This window comes from Chrysemys picta, chromosome 10 (assembly GCF_011386835.1).
Source record: "Chrysemys picta bellii isolate R12L10 chromosome 10, ASM1138683v2, whole genome shotgun sequence".
Lineage (NCBI taxonomy): Eukaryota > Metazoa > Chordata > Testudines > Emydidae > Chrysemys > Chrysemys picta.
Window position 1 is genome coordinate 7,465,277 of NC_088800.1, and position 23,072 is coordinate 7,488,348.

The following is a 23,072-nucleotide window of genomic DNA, read 5'->3' on the forward strand; positions in this document are numbered from 1 at the left end:
TTAAACACAGCATTCCTCTTGCTGGTGATGTCCCCAAAAGACCTGGCTTGCTAGAGCGTCAGGCCATTTTCGTGCTGCATTAAGTAATTTGTGAAGTCTGTCTGGAAGGAGTAAGCTGTTTTGGCCTCCTGGTGGCGTCCAGTGTTTCTGATTACTAACTCCAATAAACTTTTTCTGAACCCTGAAGATGACTGGAAATTAGTCTGGCTAGATGCTTTTTTTTCCGATCTTGCATAGAAACAGTTTATAGCGAGTCAGGTACAACATAATGTGGAACTGCAGTGGGCTGCACATTGTTCCAAAACTTTTCCCCAGATGCTGCTGTGGTGGGTTCTGTTTCACGTGGGTGTTGTAGAACTGAACTGATAAGTGTCAGACACCTACACAGCAACAGATTTCATGTATCATCTGTCTGCCGTCAAATTCCGTTTTGAGCTGGATGCAAAGCCAGCTTGAGGGCTCTGGCATGATGGGTGATGTAAGGAGTGACTGGAGAAAAGCCGGGATGTTCTGAATAGCCAGCCCAGGCCCCGGTATAACCTTGGCTTAACTCTTGTCTTATACTTAGATGGGAAACTCTTTGGGACAGGGACCGTCCTTTTGTTCTGTGTTTGGACAGCACCTAGCACTGATGCTGGTCCATGACTAGGCGCTACAGTAATACAACTAATATATAATAACCATGGCTCTACATAGAGCCTCTCAGTGTAAAATACCATGTTAAAATGTCCATGTTACTGTCACTTTGGACCAGAAGGACTAGCTGACAAAGCCACTAAACCAGCCAAGACTATGAATTTTTGAAGCAAGTCATGAAGAGAGAGGAGCATCTTCACCTTTGCTGCATGCAAACAATGTTTTCAAATACTTACAAACCCTCCCAGGGAATTACATCACTGTTTATAACGATTTAGATTATTTTTTTATGACTAAGGCAAAATAAAGTCAGGCTATGTAATCCCTGCGAGAATCCGGAGCATATGCTTGGCAGGATCCCCAGAGGAAACTTGGGGAATAATAGAAAAACTGCTCCCTCCAATAAATTATACATTAATAACATGGCTGAGAAGTTCACTGGGAACTAATCCTTTGATGGGTGGCGATTGTTTGTGTAGTTAAGAATGTGGTCGCTTAAATTTGAAAATCTCAGTTGTAAAGGATCCAGCAACTGATATGAGCAAACATTGAGTCCCGCCGGGCTAGGTTGGGAAAGCAGGGTTTTAAGAGCAGTTGTGGGACTGCTGTTCTTGTGTGATCAGCACCGCTAGGGCATGTGTTCTGGAATGAGCCAGTGCTGTAGATTCCACTCAGTGCTCTACAGAGTAGCCAGAAAAGTTTGATCAAAGGAAGGAACACAGCGGAGTACTTTAAAGATTGTTCCATAATCTCCCAGCCCTGTGGGGGGGGAGGAGTCAAATTCTGCTCCCTTTGTGTCTGGGCGCAGGAGACCCTGCCACAGTGTGACTCATTCACTTCTGCTGTCTGGGAGGCAGGATCTGGGGAGCCTCTGCAGGGGCCACAAACCCTTTTTGCACTGCAGAGCCCACTTCTTTGGGGATCCCCGTGTGCTGCTGGCAGAGGTGGAATTGGTGGTTCCATCCACCTGCTATTCGCTCCTGGAGTTGACCTTGGGAGACTCCTCCAGCACTGACACAATGGCTGTTCGCAGGGCTGTCAATTACTTTTGTCCCCTAGACCTCCTCAGAGCCCAGCCTGTGGGAGCACCCCTTGGAGAAGACGCGTCAGCGAGAACTGGTCTCGTAAAATGCAGCAGGGCCAAATCAATTACACCCAGCAGCTTCCATCTGTGTGGCCGTTGTCCTATTCGCTATGTAGTATATGTAGCACGTTGCTCTCCTTTCCATTGCAAACTGTCCTTGCTTCTCCCCTAGGGACATCCATGCCGACCAGACGGTGCGCACAACCACCGTGACCAACGCCTGCGCCAACCACTACGACCAACGCGTGGTGTACCTGGAGCACGTCATAGTGCGAGTCAGCATTGAGCACCCTCGGCGTGGAGACTTGCAGATTAACTTAACTTCTCCTTCAGGGACAGAGTCTCAGCTCTTGGCAAGAAGGTTAGAACGGCTGAATCTATCTGGCCATGCAGTTGCAGCAGCAGGCGCAGGGCCAGGTTAGCCTGGGACTGGCTACCTTCATGTTGTGCACTGTCATTTTAAAAGAAGGGGCGACTTTTCCCCTCTTATAATGGACCACAAATTGAATATAAGCCAAAAACGCGATGCAGTAGCGAAAAAGGCTATTATCATTCTGGGTGCATTAACAGGAGCGTCAAGACATGGAAAGTAATTGTCCCTACTCGGTACTGGTGAGGCCTCATCTGGAGTGCTGTGTCAGGTTCTCAGCCCCACACTTTAGGAATGATGTAGACAAAGGGAAGAGAGTCCACAAAAGAGCTACAAAAATTATAACAGATTTCGAAAACCTGACCCATGAGGAAAGGTTAAAAAAAAAACTGGACGTGTTTAGCCTTGAGAAAAGAAGACTGAAGGGGAACCTGAGAAGTCTTCAGATATGTTAAAGGCTGTTATAAAGGGATGGTGATCAACTGTTTTCTATGTCTGCTGAAGGCAGGACAAGAAGTCATGGATTTATCTACAGTAAGGGATATGAGGAAAAACTTTCTAACTATCAGGGTAGTTAAGCTCCGGAATTGGCTTTCAAGGGAATTTGTGGAATCCCCATCATTGGAGGTTTTTAAGGACAGGGATGGTCTAAGTTTACTTGGTCCTACCTTACTGCAGGGGGCTGGACTTGAGGACTTCTTGAGGTCCCTTCCAGCCCGACGTTTCTATGATTCTATTAAATGTTTCAACATTTCCCATATTTTTTCCCCAAAACCATTTGCCAAATTTGACCCAAATTCACAAAACTGAAAATGCATTTTTTGGCAAACTTACTATTTACCAAAAGAAATGTTCCAGTTCTAGCATGAAACTCTTTAATGTATGAAAAAAGAAAAAGAAAAACCCCATAGTTTTGATTCCTAATGGCTCTTCTTTGCAAGCTATAAACTACTTCACAGAACTTTACTTTACAAGATAGTGGCTGTTCCAGAAATCTCGCAGGTGGGGATGAAGGTGAAGTGGAGAAATTGGTGGTAGTTCTATTCCTAAACTGAGTAGTAGTTTTGGCCTTCCAAATTCTGGTCTCCCTGCTGTAAGTGTGGAGGAACTTCATCATCTTGAGAACTTCGGAGTGTCTGTAGATGTTAGAAGAATCCCAGACTGCCTATTGATTCCTTCATTATAAAAGCTGCTTTCCTAGTCCATTGTAGTATCCCCTGTCCCCTCTTCCCTGGAACCTGTAGTTCAATTTACAGTTGGAATTAGTTACTGGAGGATTTACAGCTGAGAGGTGAGCCGACTGTAATCAGGAGAGATGGCTTCACACAATTGGCAGTGTCTCCCCACTTCTAAGCAATGATTAAATAGCAGAGAACTGTGGTTACTAAATTCCATTGCATGTCCATGCGATGGAGTAGTCTCCTAAATAATTAAATTGAAGCTAGACCAGGGCTGAAGGTCTGGTGTGATGAATACTTGGTCTTCAAGTGTTTGGAAATACACTATTAACTTGATTCCAATGTGCTGCCCTGGCCACACACACGCCGAGCAAGCTGCTGCATTGAAACCCAGCTGTGTGCAATGCTGTCTGTATAGAGCACTCTGCACCATGTCTGCAGAATGGTTATTAATGAAGTTCCAACAGTGTGCTTGGGAATGACGTCACTGGGGCTCCATGTGTGCATGTGGGGTGTGTCCTCATGGTTCTTGGTGCAGGATCAGGGCCTATATAGTATCTAGAAGCTGCCTAATCATGTCCAGTACTCAAGGCCTTGGTGTAAATACCCTGAATCGGAACCGGACCCAGTGGTGGATGTTTAATTATTACCAAAAAGATCAATGTTCCAAACCGTGGTTCTTAATTTCTCTCTGTAACCAGGTGCTATTTTACCAGCAGAGTCCCTGGGTAGATTATGTTTACAATGCTGTGCTGTGCCCTTCGGTGTTTATTTTTATTGTAAGTCATGTACGAGCATGAGATTAGAACGATGGTTCTCACGCTGTTGGCTGGTCTCTTAGCGTTGGCTCTCCTGTTTGATTCTAGCTGCTCAATCGCATTACAAGATAGCAAAAAATATGTGAAAGGAAATACTTTCCTAATGTTACTTCTCCATGGCAGCCAGTGCTGCAATTGCCACAGGGATGTTACATGGGTCCTGATGGGAGGGGAGGTGGCCTGTGCCATCACCAATGGGATGGGTGTTGCACACAAGACGCAGCCATTCTATTGAAGCAGTTCGAGCGTAGCACTGTCGGTGCACTCTGCAGTTTGCTCCCTGGTAGTCTGCACTGCGGTGACAAGCCATTAGGGTGCATATCTCTTAGCACCTCGCAGTGCACCCTGTTTAATTGTCTTGAGTAATGCATTGTCGCTACTCTTCAATTGCAGAGTGTTTGATATCTCCAACGAAGGATTTAAAAACTGGGAATTCATGACTGTCCACTGCTGGGGGGAGAAGGCAGAAGGGGAATGGACTCTGAAGATCCATGACACGTCATCCCACATGCGCAACCCAGAGAGGCGAGGTGAGCACACACTGTTGTCTTTCTGGATTGTCACCAGTAGCATCTGAGCTACTGATTTGGTGTGATGCTTAGAGTGCCGTTATCATGCTCATTCACTGACCGTGTCGTACGTGATGCAAATGTTTGTGCTTACCTGGAACACCTAGAGTTATGCTTTCAGCTGTTGGGTATAACTTTGCCATGATTCTTAAGGAAAATGTTCTTAAGGAAAATGTTGCAATACAAAGGATGTTATTGAGCATAGTTTCAAATGTAGGTGCATAAAATTAGGTAGCTGCATCTATACCTAAACCTGGTGATCAATTGTGCTCATCCACCAAGGGTAGGACAAGAAGTAATCGCCTTAATTTGCAGCAAGGAACAATTAAGTTAGATATTGGGCAACATTTTCTAACTATCAAGATAGTTAAGCACCGGAACAAGTTATCTTGGGAGGTTGCAGAATCCCCGTCACTGGAGGCTTTTAAGAACAGGTTAGACAAATACCTGTCAGGGATGGTCTAGGTTTACTTGGTCCTGCCACAGCATAGGGGGCTGGACTAGATGTCCTTTCGAGGTCTCGTAGGACTTGATGTGATGACATCTGATGAAATTCTTTATGCTGAAGGGGTTGACAAACATGTCTATCAAAGGATAATCTAAGAATTAATTGTAAAATTAGCATTACCGTGCAACTGAATTTGCTGACCCCAAGAACAAAGGTTACAAAATCAGAATATAATGGTTCAAAACAAAGAAATGTAAAAGCCGTCATTTAATGTCCGGTGTTCTGGGAATGTGTGAATGGCCAGCTACCTCCCTCCAAGGTAGTGCACAGCATTAGCAATTGGAGCAACAAATGCAGTTCCCGAGTGCGCAAACCTAGTGAGATTGCTTCTCTGAGGCTAGGTCTACACTACCCGCCTGAATCGGCGGGTAGAAATCGACCTCTCGGGGATCGATTTATGGGACGCGACAATCGATCCCCGAATCGGCGCTCTTACTCCACCAGCGGAGGTGGTAGTAAGCACCGCCGACAGAAAGCCGCAGAAGTCGATTTTGCCGCCGTCCTCACAGCGGGGTAAGTCGGCTGCGATACGTCGAATTCAGCTACGCTATTCACGTAGCTGAATTTGCGTATCTTAAATCGACTCCCCCCTGTAGTGTAGATGTATCCTCAGATCTGAATCGAGGCAGACCATGAACAGCCACCAGGCTATAGTTAAGGGACTTCTGTGGCATCAAATAATGATGACATGAAGTATGTAATAAATACAGAATTGGAGGAGGGGAATGGAGGCTTAAATTGGGTTGTTTTTTTTAAACAATTTAGTAATTAATTTGTACAGCCAAGTTAATTTTGACCTAATTGGAGAATAATATTTCAGCAGCTGTGCTGTTATTAAGCAGCGATTAATTATTAGTAAGGCTGTGATTCTTTCACAGAGGTTGCGGAAGTCACGGATTCCATGACTTTCTGCGACCTCTGTGACTTCCGCAGCAGCTGGTGTGGCTGACTTCAGGGCAGGGCCGGCTCCAGCATTTCTGCCACCCCAAGCAAAAAAAAAAAAAAAAAAAAGTTCAGTTCAGCGGCAGATCCTTCGCTCCTAGAGGGAGTGAGGGACCTGCCGCCCCCGAATTGCGCAGGTGCCGCCCCTCTCCTTGGCCGCCCAAGCAGCTGGTCTTGGGGACTGCGCAAGCAGCGGCTGGTCCCAGGGACCGCCCCAAGCAGCGGTCTTCGGGGTGCCCCTGGGAACATCTGAGCAGCGGTCCTGGGGGTGCCCTGGGGACTGCCCAAGCAGCAGTGGTCCTGGGGTGGCTAGAGCAGCAGTCTGAGGCACCCGGAGGCCATCCAGAGAGCATTCCCTAGGAATAGTGGCCGGGGGGGGTCAACCCCCAGCACTGGAGCCAGGGTCCCCCTCCAGCAGGGACCCCTGGAGCAGCAGGGGTCCAGAAGTAGAGATTTGCTCAGGGGTATTTTTGGTAAAAATCATGGACAGGTCACGGGCATGAATTTTTATTTATTGCCCGTGCCCTGTCCACGACTTTTACCAAAAATACCCATGACTAAATCTTAGCCTCAATTAGGGCACTGCGTTACACGGGATTTTAAAATATTTGTTCAATGAATAAAAATGAACATATTAAATCGGACCATTGCAAGAAACTGAAAAGTGTTGAAACATACAAAATATATCAGAAAAAGGAAGATATTTTCAACAAGCTTCAGATGCCTCCTCCCAACTGGCATTAGCAGAAAAAGCAAATAAAATATCCATCAGATTAGAGCCCCGGCTAGAGGAGAATAAAGTGGACGGTATAAGCAGCAGTAATAGGGGAAGGATGTCCTAGTGTTAGGGCAATAGCTGGGGAGTTGAGAGACCTGTGTTCAATTACCTCCTGCACCTTAGGTAAGTCACTTAGTCTCTCTGTGCCTCAGTTCCCCATCTGTAAAATGGGCATAATAATACTTCCCTAAGGTGTTGAGGTACTGTGTGAAGGGAGCGATAACTGATGGGGAGAACCATAGATAGATTTTTAAATGGCCGTGAGTCTTTTAGGGGCAGGTTTGCAAGTATAACAACTGTGGCTAGAATTTGCAGAGAGGTTCAGCACCCACATTCGGGGCCAGAATTTCAAGGGCGTTCAGCTCCAGTTTAGATACTAAAGCCAGTGGCCTGATTTTCAGCTGGCTTGTTAGGTGCCGAGCTGTTCTGAAACTGTGGCAATGGAACTGAGCGGTCAAGTCCCGCAGTTCTAGGATTACCATACGTCCTGATTTTCCCAGACATGTCCGGATTTTTGGTCCTCAAACCCCCGTCCAGGGGGAATTGCCAAAAAGCCGAACATGTCCGGGAAAATACTCCCAGCTTTGTTTTGCCGGCATCCCTGCCCCAGTCCCCTGCTTACCTTAGAGCGGCTCCGGCAGGCTGCGAGCCACGGGGGAATCCGCCTGCAGCTCCCCCCAGACACCTCAGCTCTGTGCAGCTGAAGAGTGGAGTTGCCCGAGCACTACCGGCTTCACGGTTTGCCGGGCAGCCCCCAGACCTCCAGCCTCTGCGCCCCCGGCCGGGTGCTTCCCCTCCCAGACTCCGGCTGCGCTCGGGCAGCTGTTTCGCGTGGCTGGGAGGGAGGAGGGGGAATGCAGGGCGCTCAGGGGAGGGGGCAGAGTTGGGGCGGGGACTTTGGGGAAGGGGCGGAGTTGGGACGGGGAAGGGGCGGAGTTGCGGCCGGGGCCAGGGCCCCGTGGATTGTCCTCTTTTTTTAATGTTTAAATATGGTAACCCTACGCAGTTCTTCCTCAGACAAAACACCCATTGGTCTAATATCCAGCATCCACATTCTCCCATAACTGATACATGAAGTCCGGGAAGCCTTTTGCCTGGGAGCATTTCATGTTTAGGCACAGTTTGAGGTCTGACATCCAGCTGCAGTTAAAAATGCTCCCAGAGCCAAGTGGATGGCTTGCTTTGAGGCATAGTACTCTCGCCTGGAGACAGGCGTGGTGACAAACCCTGCCTTCTGGTGCACCTCACTGGGAAGCATCTCCTTCCACTGATTTGGCTCCGATTGTGCTATATGCAGCTGTTTCAGTGGCCGTATTTGGTGCCTGAACTACCCAACACAAACTCTTTATTATAAAGGGTTTTTTGTTTGTTTGTTTTCCCCTTCCCATTTTTTTCCCCTACTAAAACAATTTGATGAAACTGCCACAAATTCATGAAGCATTTTGGTATCACCAAGTCTGCATTTTTCACCAGAAAGAGGTTTTGACTGAAAAATTTCACCCAACTCTAACCCTAAATTAAATTGTTATAATTTCCGCATGTAGAAAAGACTTCTTCTAGAGCCGCTGCTTTTCTACTGCTTCTTACGGCCTTGTAACTTGTTCTCATTCACTCCTGAGCCTATTTATTCCATTTAATCAGCTCTAGAGCAGTGTTTTTCAAACTGGGGCCGCCGCTTGTGTAGGGAAAGCCCCTGGCAGGCCAGGCCGGGTTGTTTACCTGCCGCGTCCGCAGATCCGTCCGATCGCGGCTCCCACTGGCCGCGGTTCACTGCTCCAGGCCAATGGGAGCTGCTGGAAGCAGTGGCCAGTACGTCTCTCGGCCCGCGCTGCTTCCAGCAGCTCCCATTGGCCCGGAGCAGTGAACCGCGGCAGTGGGAGCTGTGATCCGCCGGACCTGTGGACGGGGCAGATAAACAAACCGGCCCGGCCCGCCAGGGGCTTTCCCTAAACAAGCGGCGACCCCAGTTTGAGAAACACAGCTCTATAGTGTATATCTTCCATTTGATACAAGTTACCACTGTCCTGAGAAAACCCAGAATAATCTACTGATGTGCCTTCAGACTGTCTTGTTTACAAGCCAATGGTGCTGCTTGCTTAGTCCTGTTTTTAAAAATCAATCACGTTAGGGGAAAAAATCCTCTGCTTAGAAGACTGTGGAAAACAGCCCTAAAAATAATCTTACCATGTGTTTGGAGACATTGACAAAAATAAGTCTCCTTATCTCCAATTATAGCTTCTAGAGTTAATGGCTCTCTCCATAGTTCAGTTATTAAGCAGCTAGTGAAACTGCAGTTTATCACACAGGAGTTAACGCATTAAAAATTCCATGGCTGCCTTGAACTGCTACCTTAATTTAGTCCAGAAGCTCTGTGGTCTAGTAAAGATTTGTATTGAATGATCTTGCTTGTGCTTTCCTGGCTACTTTTATACCTTACAAATTGTAGAAATGTGACATTTCCTGGCAGTTCTGCTGGGAGTCAGAACTCCTGGGTTTTGGTCCTCGTTCCCACTACTGCCTTTCTGTATGTCCCTAGACTAGGTGTTTTACTTCTGTGAGCCTCGGTTTCACCAGCTGTGAAATGGGTGAACTTATGCCCACCTCACAGCAGCAGTCTGAAGACTTACTGATCCTTGTTTGTAAGGGGCTTTGAGAAGTGGAAGGTGCAATGGAAAGGTGAAATGTTAGTTCAGGGGTAGGCAACCTATGGCACGCGTGCCAAAGGTGGCACGCGAGCTGATTTTCAGTGGCACTCGCACTGCCTGGGTCCTGGCCACCGGTCTGGGGGGCTCTGCATTTTAATTTAATTTTAACATAAGCTTCTTAAACATTTTAAAAACCTTATTTACTTTACATACAACAATAGTTGAGTTATATATTATAGACTTATAGAAAGAGACCTTCTAAAAACGTTAACATGTATTACTGGCACGCGAAACCTTAAATTAGAGTGACTAAATGAAGACTCGGCACACCACTTCTGAAAGGTTGCCGACCCCTGTGTTAGTATTGTCACTGTTGCATCTATTGCAGGGAAGTTAAAGGAATGGAGTCTCATTTTATATGGAACAGCCGAACACCCTTACAATGCAACCAGTTCCCATCACTCCCAATCGAGGATGCTGGAGATTTCAACACCGAAATTGGAGCTCTCTAAAGCAGCAGTTTTCCAGAGTCAGATGGAGGTGGTGGAAGAGGAGGAAGAATACACAGGTAAAACCTCTGCAGCTCCGTGCTCTGTTTCACTTGCAGCTGAATATTGCTTCCCTGAAAAAATCAGTACCTGCCAGTGTAGATATAGACACTTTGCGCTGTGTTTAGGGTTTGTTTCCTTTGGGAGAGGAGGAGAGAAAAAGAGAATGGAAATCCTTATCCTACCTGGCCTACGCACCCTGGCCTCTGCCACCAGTAGGCCAGATTCAGCCCTGGGGTACATAGGAAGTGTCAGACTGGAGGTCCAGCTAGTCTCGTATCCTCTCACAATGGCCAACACCAGCTGATTTAGAGGAAGGTGTAAGGACCCCACAGTAGCAGATGTGGGATAATCTGCCCCTCACGTTGTCTCCTTCTGGTCTCTAAGCATGCATCTACGGTGCAAAAAAACCCCGTGACAGTGAGCCTGGAGCCCAGGACAACTGGGGCTCATGCTGTGGGCTCCGAGACCTTCCCCCTTCCTGAGTTTCAGAGCCCTGGCTCCAGCCTGAGCAGGAACATCTACACTGCTACCGTTAGGCTCATGGGGCTTGTGCTACCTGGCTGAGGCAGACCTGGATTCTGAGGCTAGCTGCTGCATTTTGGTTTTGGTTTTTTTTATTGGTGTTTTTGCAGTGTAGACGTACCTTAGTAGTTAGAGATTGGCCCAAACCCTAAAGCATGAGGTTTATTGTCCCTTCCCCAAAAATGTTTGTTTGTGATTAATTTTTTTATTGATTTTCATAAAGAAACCAAACGTTCAAAAGGACAAAAAAGTAAACGACTGGCAGCTTGTATGTGTTTCCAAATCCTGCATGCTTCATGGGATCACCAATGGAATTACGCAATTTTACAGCCTGTCAAAGTTAATACACAACCAGACAGTACTACATAGACATAACATGTTAGGGTGGGGGGAACAGTATTAAAGTAGCAGAAGAAATGGATGAATCGGGAGAGGAAGGAAGGAGGGGAATTGAAGAGGAGGGGGTAGAAGAGAGGTTAGCTGGAATGGTGAAACACTGGAATGCGTTACCTAGGGAGGTGGTGGAGTCTCCTTCCTTGGAGGTTTTTAAGGCCCGGCTTGACAAAGCCCTGGCTGGGATGATTTAGCTGGGAATTGGTCCTGCTTTGAGCAGGGGGTTGGACTAGATGACCTCTTGAGGTCCCTTCCAACTCTGATATTCTATGATTCTATGATTCTATGATGTCTGGCATTCTTTGAGCCATCACAACAGTTTTATCCAAATGTATCCAGAAATGGGTCCATATAATTTCTCTCTGTGGCATTCAGCTATTCTTTCTTTGACTGCTAACTCAGACACTCTCACCACTGTTCTATTCTGGGCATAAGCCTACTCCTCCATTTTTTATTAACATTAATTGTGACAACTCCAGATGATCTAGTTATCCATATAAAGGCCTAATCCCAGTTTGAATCTTGCTAAATTTTTAGCCTCAATATGTATGTCTACACTGCAATGTAAGCCCTGGATTCAAACTCAGGCTCAGGGCCCCATTCTGTCTACACACAAATCACACTAACCCTAAGGGCCTGTCTACATTTACTGGGGGATTGACGCATCGGCGGTCAATTTAGCAAGTTAGTGAAGACCCACTAAATCTACCGCAGATCGCTGTCCCGTTGACTCCTCTACTCCACCGGATCAAGAAGAGTAGGCGGAGTTGACGGGAGGGCGTCTCCCATCGACATCACGTAGCGTGGACCCCGCGGTAAGTAGATCTAAGCTACGTCGATTTGAGTTACGCTATTCACATAACTCAAATTGTGTAGCTTAGATTGAATTTCACCTGTAGTGTATACAAGGCCTAAGTCAAGCCAGGACCCAGGGTTCAAGCCCTATTGCTTTGCAGTGTAGATGCAGCCCCACTGGACTCATGCTCTGGGAGTCCACCAAAAGTATCCTACAGTTCCACAGTTTGACTTTCTTTGTCTTCTGGACAGTCAAGTTTGGTAGACAGTCAAGTTTTCCCATGCTGCACCACAAGCAAAGAGCTAAAGTGGCCTCATTTTGGGAGGGTGCCAGGGAACTCTGGGATATGGGTGGTTGGATTTTGACCCCCATAATGTAGTGTAGATGCTGGGGCCCCAGGTTGGGACCTGGGGTTCAATAATTCCTAACCTGGGATAACAAATAAGAGTAGATACTCAAGCCCTAGGTAACAAACCTGAGGTCTGCTAAGTCAAGTTCTACTAACCCTGGGTTTGCCTTGCAGTGTAGACATACCCAATGACTTCCTGTGCTAATGAGCTCTACAGGCTAATTATGTGTTGTGTGGGAAAAGTATTTCCTTTGATTGGCTTTGAGTTTGCCGCCTTGTTCATTTCATTGTAAGTGGGTACATGCGAATGCAGCTGTGTTGACTCCATAGGAGAAATTCTGCTGAGAAATTTGGTCTCTTATATTTGGTCTCTTATATTTAACAATGGAAATTGACCCTACTGCCCCAGATGCTGGTTGTTCTTTAAGGTTGGGATTGTTCAAAGCATCTTAAGAGAGTTAGACATCGTCTCCCATTGAATTTTTCTGGGGTTTGGGCCCTTTCCTTCGGCCCCTTAGAAAATTCCAGGCTGTGGAGAACAAGGATACAGCCGTGGCAGCAACCTCTCTTCTGTCTTGGTAGAGGATAGCAGGACTTACAGAACACATCAGTGCGGTGAAGCACTACCACAAGACTGCTGCGCCACACTGCAAAGATTATCCAAGTCAAGAGGTACAGGGGCTGCTCAAGGAAAAACGTATAGGCTGTAATAGGAAGCCCTGGTTTATTAACTGAGGTCAGTGAAAAATGTGTCCTGGCCTGATTCTCACTTGGGGTGTAGCTGCAGTTCAGTCCGAAGGGGGATTGTAGCACAGACAGATGTGGCATGTCCCGCACGAGCCCGGTGACAAATTGCAGTGCAGACATGGTGGCATGAGCTTCAGTGTGGGCCGTACAAGCCAGGAACCCTGGCATGGGCTGGTATTGATAGTCTGCACTGAAGCCTCTGCCCCCACATCTACACTGCTAGTTTTAGCCATGCTAGTGCAGGTAAACCTAATGCAGGTATGTCTACCCAGGCTGTTGCTGGGAGGAAGGGCACTAGAGTTGGCTGGATAAGAAAGCCTCCAAATCCCCTCACAGCTGTTGTGGTGCACACAGTCGTGTGGGCTGCTCTGGGCCGTAGAGAGCTGAGCAGCCTGGACATACCCACCAGCCCACACACTGACAGTAAAGAAACGGATGCTACAAGGGGGACTGTGTAAAGGAACAAAATTAAAAGTTGAAAAATGACCTGTTTCATCACCCCTACCACAAATTGGTCGTGCCGATGTCAGGGGAATGAGAAAGATCTGCTATTTCCTCGCACATGGAGACAGGGTTGGTTCCAAACCCTTCAGAAAAACATTCCACAAAAAGCCAAACAGGACACTGCCACCCACAAAATACAGCTGGAACTGCGAAGGATGGGGGAAATACAAAAGTGAGGCTGGTGTCGGTGTAGATTTGGGGGACGTGTGTGCAAGACTCTTTATAACAAAACAAAACAAAAGACTCTATTGACCGGGCTGTCAGCAGAGGCTGAGATTTTTGTAGGGATGGGGAAAGGCTAAGGGCAAATGCTAAATTATGAGGGGAAAAGAATGTTGTTTGGGAAGATCAAGAAATGCAAAGGTGGAACACAGGCTCAGCTGTGATAGAACTATATAATGTCCCCTCCAGTGGTGGCTGGACCACATTGAGGTTAGTAAGCTTGCTACAGCCTTGACCAATGGAAGCAAATTTTTAGCTCAGGCAGTAGTGGCTCATGCTTTTAAATCCGGAGGTCCAAGGTTCAATCCCCACTGCCAATAACTCCCCCAGGGACATTGCATTGCGTATATGTATTAGACCTGCTTCAAGCAGCCTTAGATGACACAAAGTGAAATCCTGACCCCATGAGAGTCAATGGGAGTTTTGCCATTGACTTCAGGGGGCCCCGCATTTCACTCACAGTGCTTAAAACACTGGCAGCAGCCAATGGCCTGGCTACACCAGGGCCCCCAGTGTTGGTAACTTGGGTGGAGTCAAGCTGGAGTTAGCAATGGTGGGAAGTCACTGCAGAATTTCCCATGTTTACATGAGTCTATTGGCAAGACAGCTGTCAGAAACACAGCCTGGTATCCAGTGCCTCTTGTCTCCCTTCTCTGCCCTTGTCTCTAGGGTCACCCTCCCCCCAGTTACTTTTGTTATGCCCCACAAAGCTGTTTCTTCAGATGTCCTTTTCCTCTGATGGTGATAGAATAGTATCATATGAGATGGCCATGGTAGGTTTTCGAAGGGCATTCAGGCTCATAGTCACTGCTTTGGTAGAGATTTCAGTCCCTGTATTTCCTGTATCACTTTTACCTCTTTCCCTTTTGGGGGAGTATATGCACATATAGTTTTCTTCCAACCGCCACCTTCACATCTGATTGGACGATTCTATTCTAAACGAATTGTCCTAGCTGGAAGTGTCGACCCGATTACAGCACATTTCCTGCCTTTTTTATCATTCCTTCTTAAGTTTGTCACTCTATAACCAATATGAATTAGTAACATATGAATATGGATCTGTTGCTGTTGATAGCCAACTGTTATTATACTAGCCAGGTAATATAAATGCTCAGTCGTTGCTTAGGAGAGAAGCACACACGCACACAAAATCAAAGTACATCTTAACATAAACACATATGTATGTTTGTGCGAATTTTCTTCTATACATATAGAACATGGACATGAAGTCTCATTTGACGGCTGCTGTTTGTCCTTTGGCTGTTGGATGCGGTGTAGGGCTATGATGGTAACTCTCTCTGTCCCCCTCCTCTACATACATGTTAGGGGGACTGTTGACAAATCGAATGAAATGGCTTTCCGGCCCTTCTGTGCCAAGGGTCCGTGTTAATTTTAAAATTCTCAAAGTAGCAGGGCCAAATCTATCCTGTTTTATCTTTCTCCGGAGCTAGCCCCCATCGATATAGTTTCTCAGCACCTCATACATTTACACACATAAACACTTGTAGGGTGTGGTTGGAAGAGCTTGTGCCAATTCTTTCAGCAGAAATCTCTCTCTCTCTCTCTCTCTTTTTAAGGTCCATGTCATCCTGAATGTGGCAACAAAGGCTGCGATGGTCCTAATGCAGATCAGTGCTTGAATTGCATCCATTACAGTCTTGGAATTGTTAAAGCTGGCAGGTAATGATGTTATTGTTTATTTGCATTACAGCTGTGGCCTCTTTGTGCTAGGAGCTGAATGTGCTACTAATAAGAGACAGCCCCCCTCCTCCAAATAGCTCGTCATCTAAACAGACAAAGGATGGTAGTGCAGGAGCATTATTGGTCCCAGTCGGGAAAATAAGGCACAGAGATGAAGTCACTTGCCTGAGGTCGTATAGGGGGTTTGTAACCTGAACCTTGATCTGCTGCATTCTCGTTCAGTGCTTTAACCACCAGGCCATTGTTTTGTTCACAAGTCAGAGTATGATGAATGCTCTAGTTTAATGAAATATCGTCTGAAAGAGAAGCCTGGCTGAGATCTGTTAATAGAAAGACAAACCCGTTGCCTGTAGTGGGGAGGAAGGATGGTCTCGTGGTTACGGCAGCACCCCAGGGCTCAGCAGACCTGTCTCCTCTTCCTGCTTATACCATGGGTGACCTTGGGCAAGTCACTCAATCTCTCCAAGCCCCAACTGTAAAAGGGGGACAATGGTACTTTCCTGCCTTCTAGGGCATTGTTAAGGTTTTGATGCTACTCAGATGGCGCGATGATGAGTGCCCTAGAAAATTAAATCATTAAAGGTCACCGGTTCCAATGCCGCTCAGATTGGTAGTTACTGAAAGTCGTTTCCATCTGACTGGTGTTTGGGGGCTTATGTGGCAGGTTATATTTAATTATTATAAAATCCTTTGGGTGCATGCTTGAATGAACTGCCCTTAGCTTTGTGACTTCCTTCCTGTGCCATGCCTGTCTTACGGGTAAATGGAGGACTTCATCCCACCGGGCTGCTGATCTGGCACCTTTCATAAGCACTAGTATTCATGTGAAAATGTATTTTAAGAGAGAGGGAGAGCACTGGGATTCCTGCTTTAAATTGGGACATGGACGGTGTAAGGTAGATATAGGGTGTAATTTTCAAAAGGACCTAGATGACTTAGAAGTCTTGGTCCCATTTTCAAGAGGCACTTAGGTGCTAAGTCCCATTAATTTCCCATGAGACTTGGGCTCTGAAGGGCCTAAATTATTTTTGAAAATGGGGTGTAGGCTCCTAAATCACTTTGGCGCTTTTGAAATTTTTGCCCATAGAACTAGTTATCAAGTCAGTGTGCATTAACATTGGGGGGACTGTAAGAACCTTTGAATCCCATGCTATTTATGGGAGCGGTTTTAAAGACCATTCCCAACCATTGACATTCAGTTTACACCTTGATAATTAATAAAGAATAAATAGGAGTAGATTGTTTTAAAGCAGGGGTCAGCAACCTTTCAGAAGTGGTGTGCCGAGTCTTCATTTATTCCCTCTGATTTAAGGTTTTGCGTGGCAGTAATACATTTTAATGTTTTTAGAAGATCTCTTTCCATAAGTTTATAATATATACCTAAACTGTTGTTGTATGTAAAGTAAATAAGGTTTTAAAAATGTTTAAGAAGCTTCATTTAAAATTAAATTAAAATGCAGAGCCCCCTGGACCGATGGCCAGGACATGGGCAGTGTGAGTGCCATTGAAAATCAGCTCGCGTGCCATAGGTTGCCTACCCCTGTTTTAAAGGATGAGATGATCTAGTAATTCTGCAAGTAAAAATACAGATGAAGGGAGCTGTCTGGTAGGATGACTGGTGTGCAGTCACCATCCCACTGATACAGTCAGACAGGCAAGTGCTGGAGTTAATTGCATAAGCAGCTTTTCTTTACAATAAATACCAAATGAGAACCAAGCACTTGCACAGCTAAACACCAGACTTAATGAGCTGAGAATACTGTACCTTCTGGGAACTGGGATCCATACTCTTTTGCTTTTCAGATGTCTAAATGTGCATCTGTTTAATTTATACTTGGTAGTATAATCCTTGGAAGCCAGCACACATACTGCCACAAGGCCTAGAAGTCCTGACACCTACATCTTCTCTTGGATTGATTGTCTAGAAATCCTAACACCTAAATCTTCTCTTAGATTGATTTGTATCTCACATGAGATGATTGCACACTATCAGTTCAGACTTTGGTTATTGTAACTTGTATTTTACAAAGCAATCCCACCTGAATATCTAACTCCACAAAGATCATGCTACGACAGTGCTTAATAGTAATTTTTTCCAAACACCTCTAACTTGGTGGAATGACTCAGCAGAAACAAGAACATGGGTGCAGCTAGCAAGGGATTTCCTCAAGGTCAAAGAAAGGAGTCACAAAATCTCCTTTAACCTGAGGTTCAACCTAGTCCTAATATAATTTATATTGCCTTAACACCTAGGAGCAGGGCTGGCTCCAGGCACCAGCTCAGCAAGCAGGTGTTTGGGGCGGCCAAGGGGAAGGGGCGGCACATCGGGCTCTTTGGCAGCAATTCGGCGGCGGGTCCCTGGGTCCCTCTCGGAGGGAAGGACCTGCCGCCGAATTGCCGCTGAAGAAGAAAGCGGTGCGGTGGAGCTACCGCCAGATTGCCGCCAATCGCTTTTTTTTCCCCCCCGCCGCTTGGGGCGGCAAAAACCCTGGAGACGGCCCTGCCTAGGAGTCCCAGTCACAGATCAGAGCTCCATTATGCTAGGTGCTGTACAAAGAACCAAAAGACGATCCATGCCCCAGAGACATGACACACTAAGTATAAGATAAGGGACCACAGAGGGATACAGACAGAAGAAAATAAAGAAACAATGAGACAGTAGTACCAGATACTCCCCCCAAAGGCTTTCTTCTACCTGTGTCTCCTAAAGGGTTTATTTCTAAGCCTTCTCCTGAACACCTGTGCAGGAGGAAAGTGAAGCTGAGCTGAGAATGATGAACTACAGGTGGCCAATATTAGTCGCATGGCTTAATGCACTCCTGGAAGACACTCAGATACCATGGTGATGAAGGCATCATAAGAACCTATGTAGAATAGAAAGTTTAGCCCCTTGCTCACTGTCTAGTCCCTGGATTTATCACCGTACCTTTTTGCCTTACAGGGTAATCTCTTTATCGTGGCCAATCCAGTGAGGCGTTGACAGAAGCGGCGCCAGGGTTTTTGCTGCACTAGGCGGCAGCGCTCCTCCTCTGAGCATTCGGCGGCTGGGGTCCTTCCGCTCCGCGTCTTCGGGGCACTTTGCCGCTGAATTTCCGCCAAAGACCCGGAGCGGAAGGACCCCCGCCGCCGAATTTCCGCTGAGGACGGCAAAATGCTGCCCCACCAAATCCTGCCGCCCTAGGCGACTGCCTAGGGTCGCCTAGTGGAAGTGCCGGCCCTGGGTGTTGAGCGCCCTCCACTCTTGTTGGCTTCACTGGATGCATCTGGCGGAAATGAGCCCTAGGACATTGATTATATGCCTGGTTTGTTTAATTCTTCTCCAGGGTGTGTGTGAGCTCGTGCCCTTCAGGGTATTTTGGGGACAACGCAAGTAGGAGATGCCGACGATGCCAGAAGGGGTGCGAAACCTGCACGGGCAGGGGCCGAAACCAGTGTACATCTTGCCGACGCGGTTTCTATCACCACCAGGAAACAAATGCATGTGTGGTGTTCTGTCCAGCTGGGTTTTACGCCGATGAAAGTAAGGATGTGAACCGTTTACAGACTGGAGCATGAGAATGTGGGGGGTGGGTTTTTTCCCAAATGAACATGAATGGAAGAATTTCAGAAATCTAAAATGTCAGGGTGGAGCCTCCATGTGACAAACCTTTGATCACCATCTAATAGGCAGATCTCTACTGCAGCCAAGTTGCACTCTCGCTGCCACTAGTGATGACAACCAGAATGCTACAGTAACGTGAGCCAGTGCAAGAAAAAATGCACAGTGCCTCTTCAAAAATTGGACTGATCATCCTCATTATGAGGCACACGGTGATAAAACTCCCAATGCTTTACAAGCATGAACTAGCTTAACCCTCACAGCGCCCCCGGGGAGGTAGAACAGTATTATAATCCCTGTTTCACAGGCGGGGAAACTATGATGCCAAGGTCAGAGTCATAACTTTCAAATGTGCCCACTAATGTTTTCATTTTGGGGGGCCTGACTCAAGACATTTATGATCTGATTTGCACAACTCCAGTAGACTGTGGATAATGAGAACCTCTCAGATTCAGCAGCCGAATCAACCTCTCAGAATTCAGCCCCCAAAACCTGAGGCACTGTTAATGAACAGTTCTGGCCACACAGCCAGAGGCTGAGTCTGGGTTGGAACTCAGGCATTCGCCCAGCTCCATGCTTAGGGTAGAAGGTTAAATGAGTTAAGCACTTAACTCCCATTGAAGGTCAATGAGAGTTAGCTCATGTCTATGCTACAAAATTAAGTTCCTCTAACACACGCGGGCATACAGCCGCCGCAGTAATTACATCGCCTGTGCGTGGCCGCGTGTTGCTCCTTGTGTCAGCGGCCCGTGTCCTTACCAGGAGCGCTTGTATCGACTGTACTGTCAGTGTGGGGCATCATGGGAAGGCTCCTGAAAACCAGTAACAGTCGACATAAACAACACCGTGTCTACACTGACACTGCGTTGCTCTAATTACATCAACCTTGACTCTTGTGGAGGTGGAGTTATTAAGTCGGTGTAGTGGGGCAGTTATGTTGGTGGGAGCAAAATTTAAGTGTAGACACTTCCATCGTTAGATTGACATAAGTTGCCTTGCGTTGACCTAACTCTGTAGTGTAGACCAGCCCTTAATTGCCTAACTCACTTAGATACCTTTGGAAAATTCCACCCTTAGTCGTTATTTCAAAGGTGGAAATCCCAACTAGAGAAATGTCACTATTAATTGCCATGGCTGCAGTTCAGGAGGCATTATTATTATTATTTATTATTATTCCACCTGTCTCGCTAAGCTGTTTTGCTTTGGATCACTTGCCATGGAGGGGGTGGAGAAAGAAAAGAGGTAACCAATGCAAGCCATTGAACAGAGAAAAGAGGGGAATTTAAAACAAAGTGACATTTCCCAATATCCCATTGTAAATGCTGTTTCCCCCCTAATATTAAAGGTCACATTTGTGAGTCTAACGGCTGGAATGTCGTTCCTCTCCCAGCCCTTCCTGCCAATACTCCCTTTTGTTCCATTGTGTCTGTAATGAGTAGCCATCGACAGCACTGTGAACATTTTTAGTAAGTCCAGCTGTGGGCAGGAATAGGAATGCTGCTGCTTCACTTTACTCACATGGTGGATCGACATCAGTCTATACTTAATGTATCCATGAGGCCCCATCAGCACAAAACACCCCATGGAAGTCAAGGCGAGCTTTGTCTGAGTGAGGATTTGGACAATCTAGAGCCCAATCCAACTCCCATTAAAGGCTCCCATTGATTTTAATGAGAGTTGGATCACGCCCATAGCATGTGTAAGAACCCACACAAATTTGTGCAGCTTCTGGACTATTGAAATGTATGGGGATAATTTGATATCCATGAGAAGCAGCATATATTGAATCAGAAACATCATAAAACTCCTAGCTGAGTTGGCTTAATCAAATAAGTATTTACTGTGTATGTGTCCCTCTGAGTTATCTACGTAGTCTGAACACCACCCATCTGTAGGTCCTTTTAATAGAAAGGGTTCACGTGTATGACGAAAATGCTGTTCTACCTCTGTAAGCTGTTGCCTGCAAATAGCTGCTGAACTGCGGGACTTTTCAACTCGTAAGATCTTTCTTGTGCATTGTGGCCAGACTGCTGCTTGCATCTCTCTGGGCAGATTTTATTTACACTGACTTTCTTTGTTTCTAAAAGGTCAAAAACTCTGTCTGGAATGTCATCAAAGCTGTAAAACATGTGCTAGTGATCCGGATAAACGTATTCTCTGCAAGGATGGATTCAGGTAAAATTAACTTTCAAAATGTTTGTCTCGATGTTAAACTAAAGAAACTGACATGAAATCTGCACATTCTGATAAATCAAAAAGCGGAATTTAAAAAATATTTCTTTTTCAATTACACTACGACTGTGATCCAAATTGCCAAAAGCCAGGAAATTCAAAGGAGGGAGCAATCATTATATAACATAACTCATCCTGTAGCTCAGTGTTTCCCAAACTGGGGTCGTCGCTTGTGTAGGGAAAGCCCCTGGCGGGCCGGGCCGATTTGTTTATCTGCCACATCCGCAGGTCCGGCCGATCGCGGCTCCCACTGGCCGCGGTTTGCTGCTCCAGGCCAATGGGAGCTGCTGGAAGCGGCACGGGCCGAGGGACGTACTGGCCACCACTTCCTGCAGCTCCCATTGGCCTGGAGCAGTGAACCGTGGCCAGTGGGAGCCACGATCGGCCGGACCTGCGGACGCGGCAGGTAAACAAACCGGCCCGTCCCGCCAGGGGCTTTCCCTACATAAGCGGCGTCCCAAGTTTGGGAAACACTGCTGTAGCTGAAAAGCACTATATACATTCCATCAATTTATCTACAGCACTCATCACTGTGGTATAGAAGTGCCATGTTGCACGTATAGATAGCCCTGAGTGGCCCTCAAATGGCTCTGCTAAGTATTATTATTATTATTTTATTGTTATTGTCACTGGTAAAGAAAAGTCTCATTTCCCCATCGTTCAGGGTTGATCCAAAGCCCACAGAAGTCAATATAAAGCCTCCCGTTAATTAAATGGGCTTTCGATCAATGGTCTTTAGAATGGTGTAAATCTGGGAGTAAATCCATGGCAGTCAGCGGAGTCAGTCTAAGTGAGAGGAGAATCAGCCCCAGGTTGTTAGCTGACCACCGACCACCATTTTGACTTGTGTCTTTGACGTTGTCTACACTCTGAAGATGCTTTGCAATATAGATATACCGGTGGAGTCCCCTAGTGTTAGACGTGGCTTATGCCAACAGAAGGAGTTTTTCTGTCGGCGTAGTAACACCGCCATCCCAGATGACATTAGCTGTGTCGACAGAAGCGTTCTGCTGTCAGCGTAGCGGCGTCTGCGCTGCGGTTTTTGTTGGCATAACTTTGCTGGGGGTTTTGTTGGCTAGTGGGGTGGTGCTTCCACACCCCTAACCGACAGAACTGTGCCATGAACACTTTATTGTGTAGACCTGGCCTCAGTCTGCTAACAAGCATGGTGTTATCTATCATGCTCGCCTTACACCTAGTCCAGCCCCCGTTAAGGTCCATGGGAGTCGGAGCCAGGCCTGTTGTCTATAGACGGGCCTACCCCTGCCAGCTGCCGAGCACTATCGTTGATGACTGCTGTACTGATCCAGGAACAGGCTGAGGTTTACTGGTTGAAGTCTGGATCAGGGACAATGGACAGCATGGACATCACCAGGAGCTGAGGGTGCTCCTGTGTCTCCCACCTCATTTCTGGCTATCACTGGCTCTTTCTCATTCCCTTAATGCTGTCTGATTTAAATTCCCTTTGCTGGGTTTGTTTATAAGCTGGGCTGGGGGTAGGGATGTGGGGAGGACATCTAAAAGGAAAGAAGACCAAATAAAAATGTTTACATTGAATATTATACAACGTACGGTTTCCACATGAGCCTCAGGGAGCTCCTTCAGAACCTTCCCCGGTTCAGCACGTCCCCTGCAGCCGATTTTTCAAAACAAGGGATGTTTACCTAGAGACAGGAGTTATTGGGTTGATCCTATAAATATCTATTTTGGGTGCATTTAAAATGCATACTACAAACACAGAGGTCCCTTATTTAGACCTTTTTTAAACAGGAAAGTTTTACCGCTTATACCAATATAGCTATACCAGTCTAGTTGTACAGATATAGTTACACCGGTACCAAAAGCTCATGTGGGCACTCTTATATGAGTGACTTGACTTATTGATTTGTTTGTTTGTTTAATTTTGGTAGCTTAAACCCTTCCCAAGTG

General features: G+C 46.5%; 1 protein-coding gene across 2 annotated transcripts in view; it reads left to right on the forward strand.

Annotated features, from left to right (window-relative positions):
- Positions 1-23,072, forward strand: part of PCSK6 (proprotein convertase subtilisin/kexin type 6) — a 117,323-nt gene that overhangs the window by 83,458 nt on the left and 10,793 nt on the right. For both annotated transcript variants that reach the window (XM_008165479.4, XM_065559206.1), the window contains 6 exons: positions 1,893-2,081; positions 4,480-4,616; positions 9,917-10,096; positions 15,190-15,292; positions 18,637-18,833; positions 20,999-21,086. In XM_008165479.4, the coding sequence (XP_008163701.2) occupies positions 1,893-2,081; positions 4,480-4,616; positions 9,917-10,096; positions 15,190-15,292; positions 18,637-18,833; positions 20,999-21,086 (894 nt within the window). The remainder of the gene's footprint in view (positions 1-1,892; positions 2,082-4,479; positions 4,617-9,916; positions 10,097-15,189; positions 15,293-18,636; positions 18,834-20,998; positions 21,087-23,072) is intronic.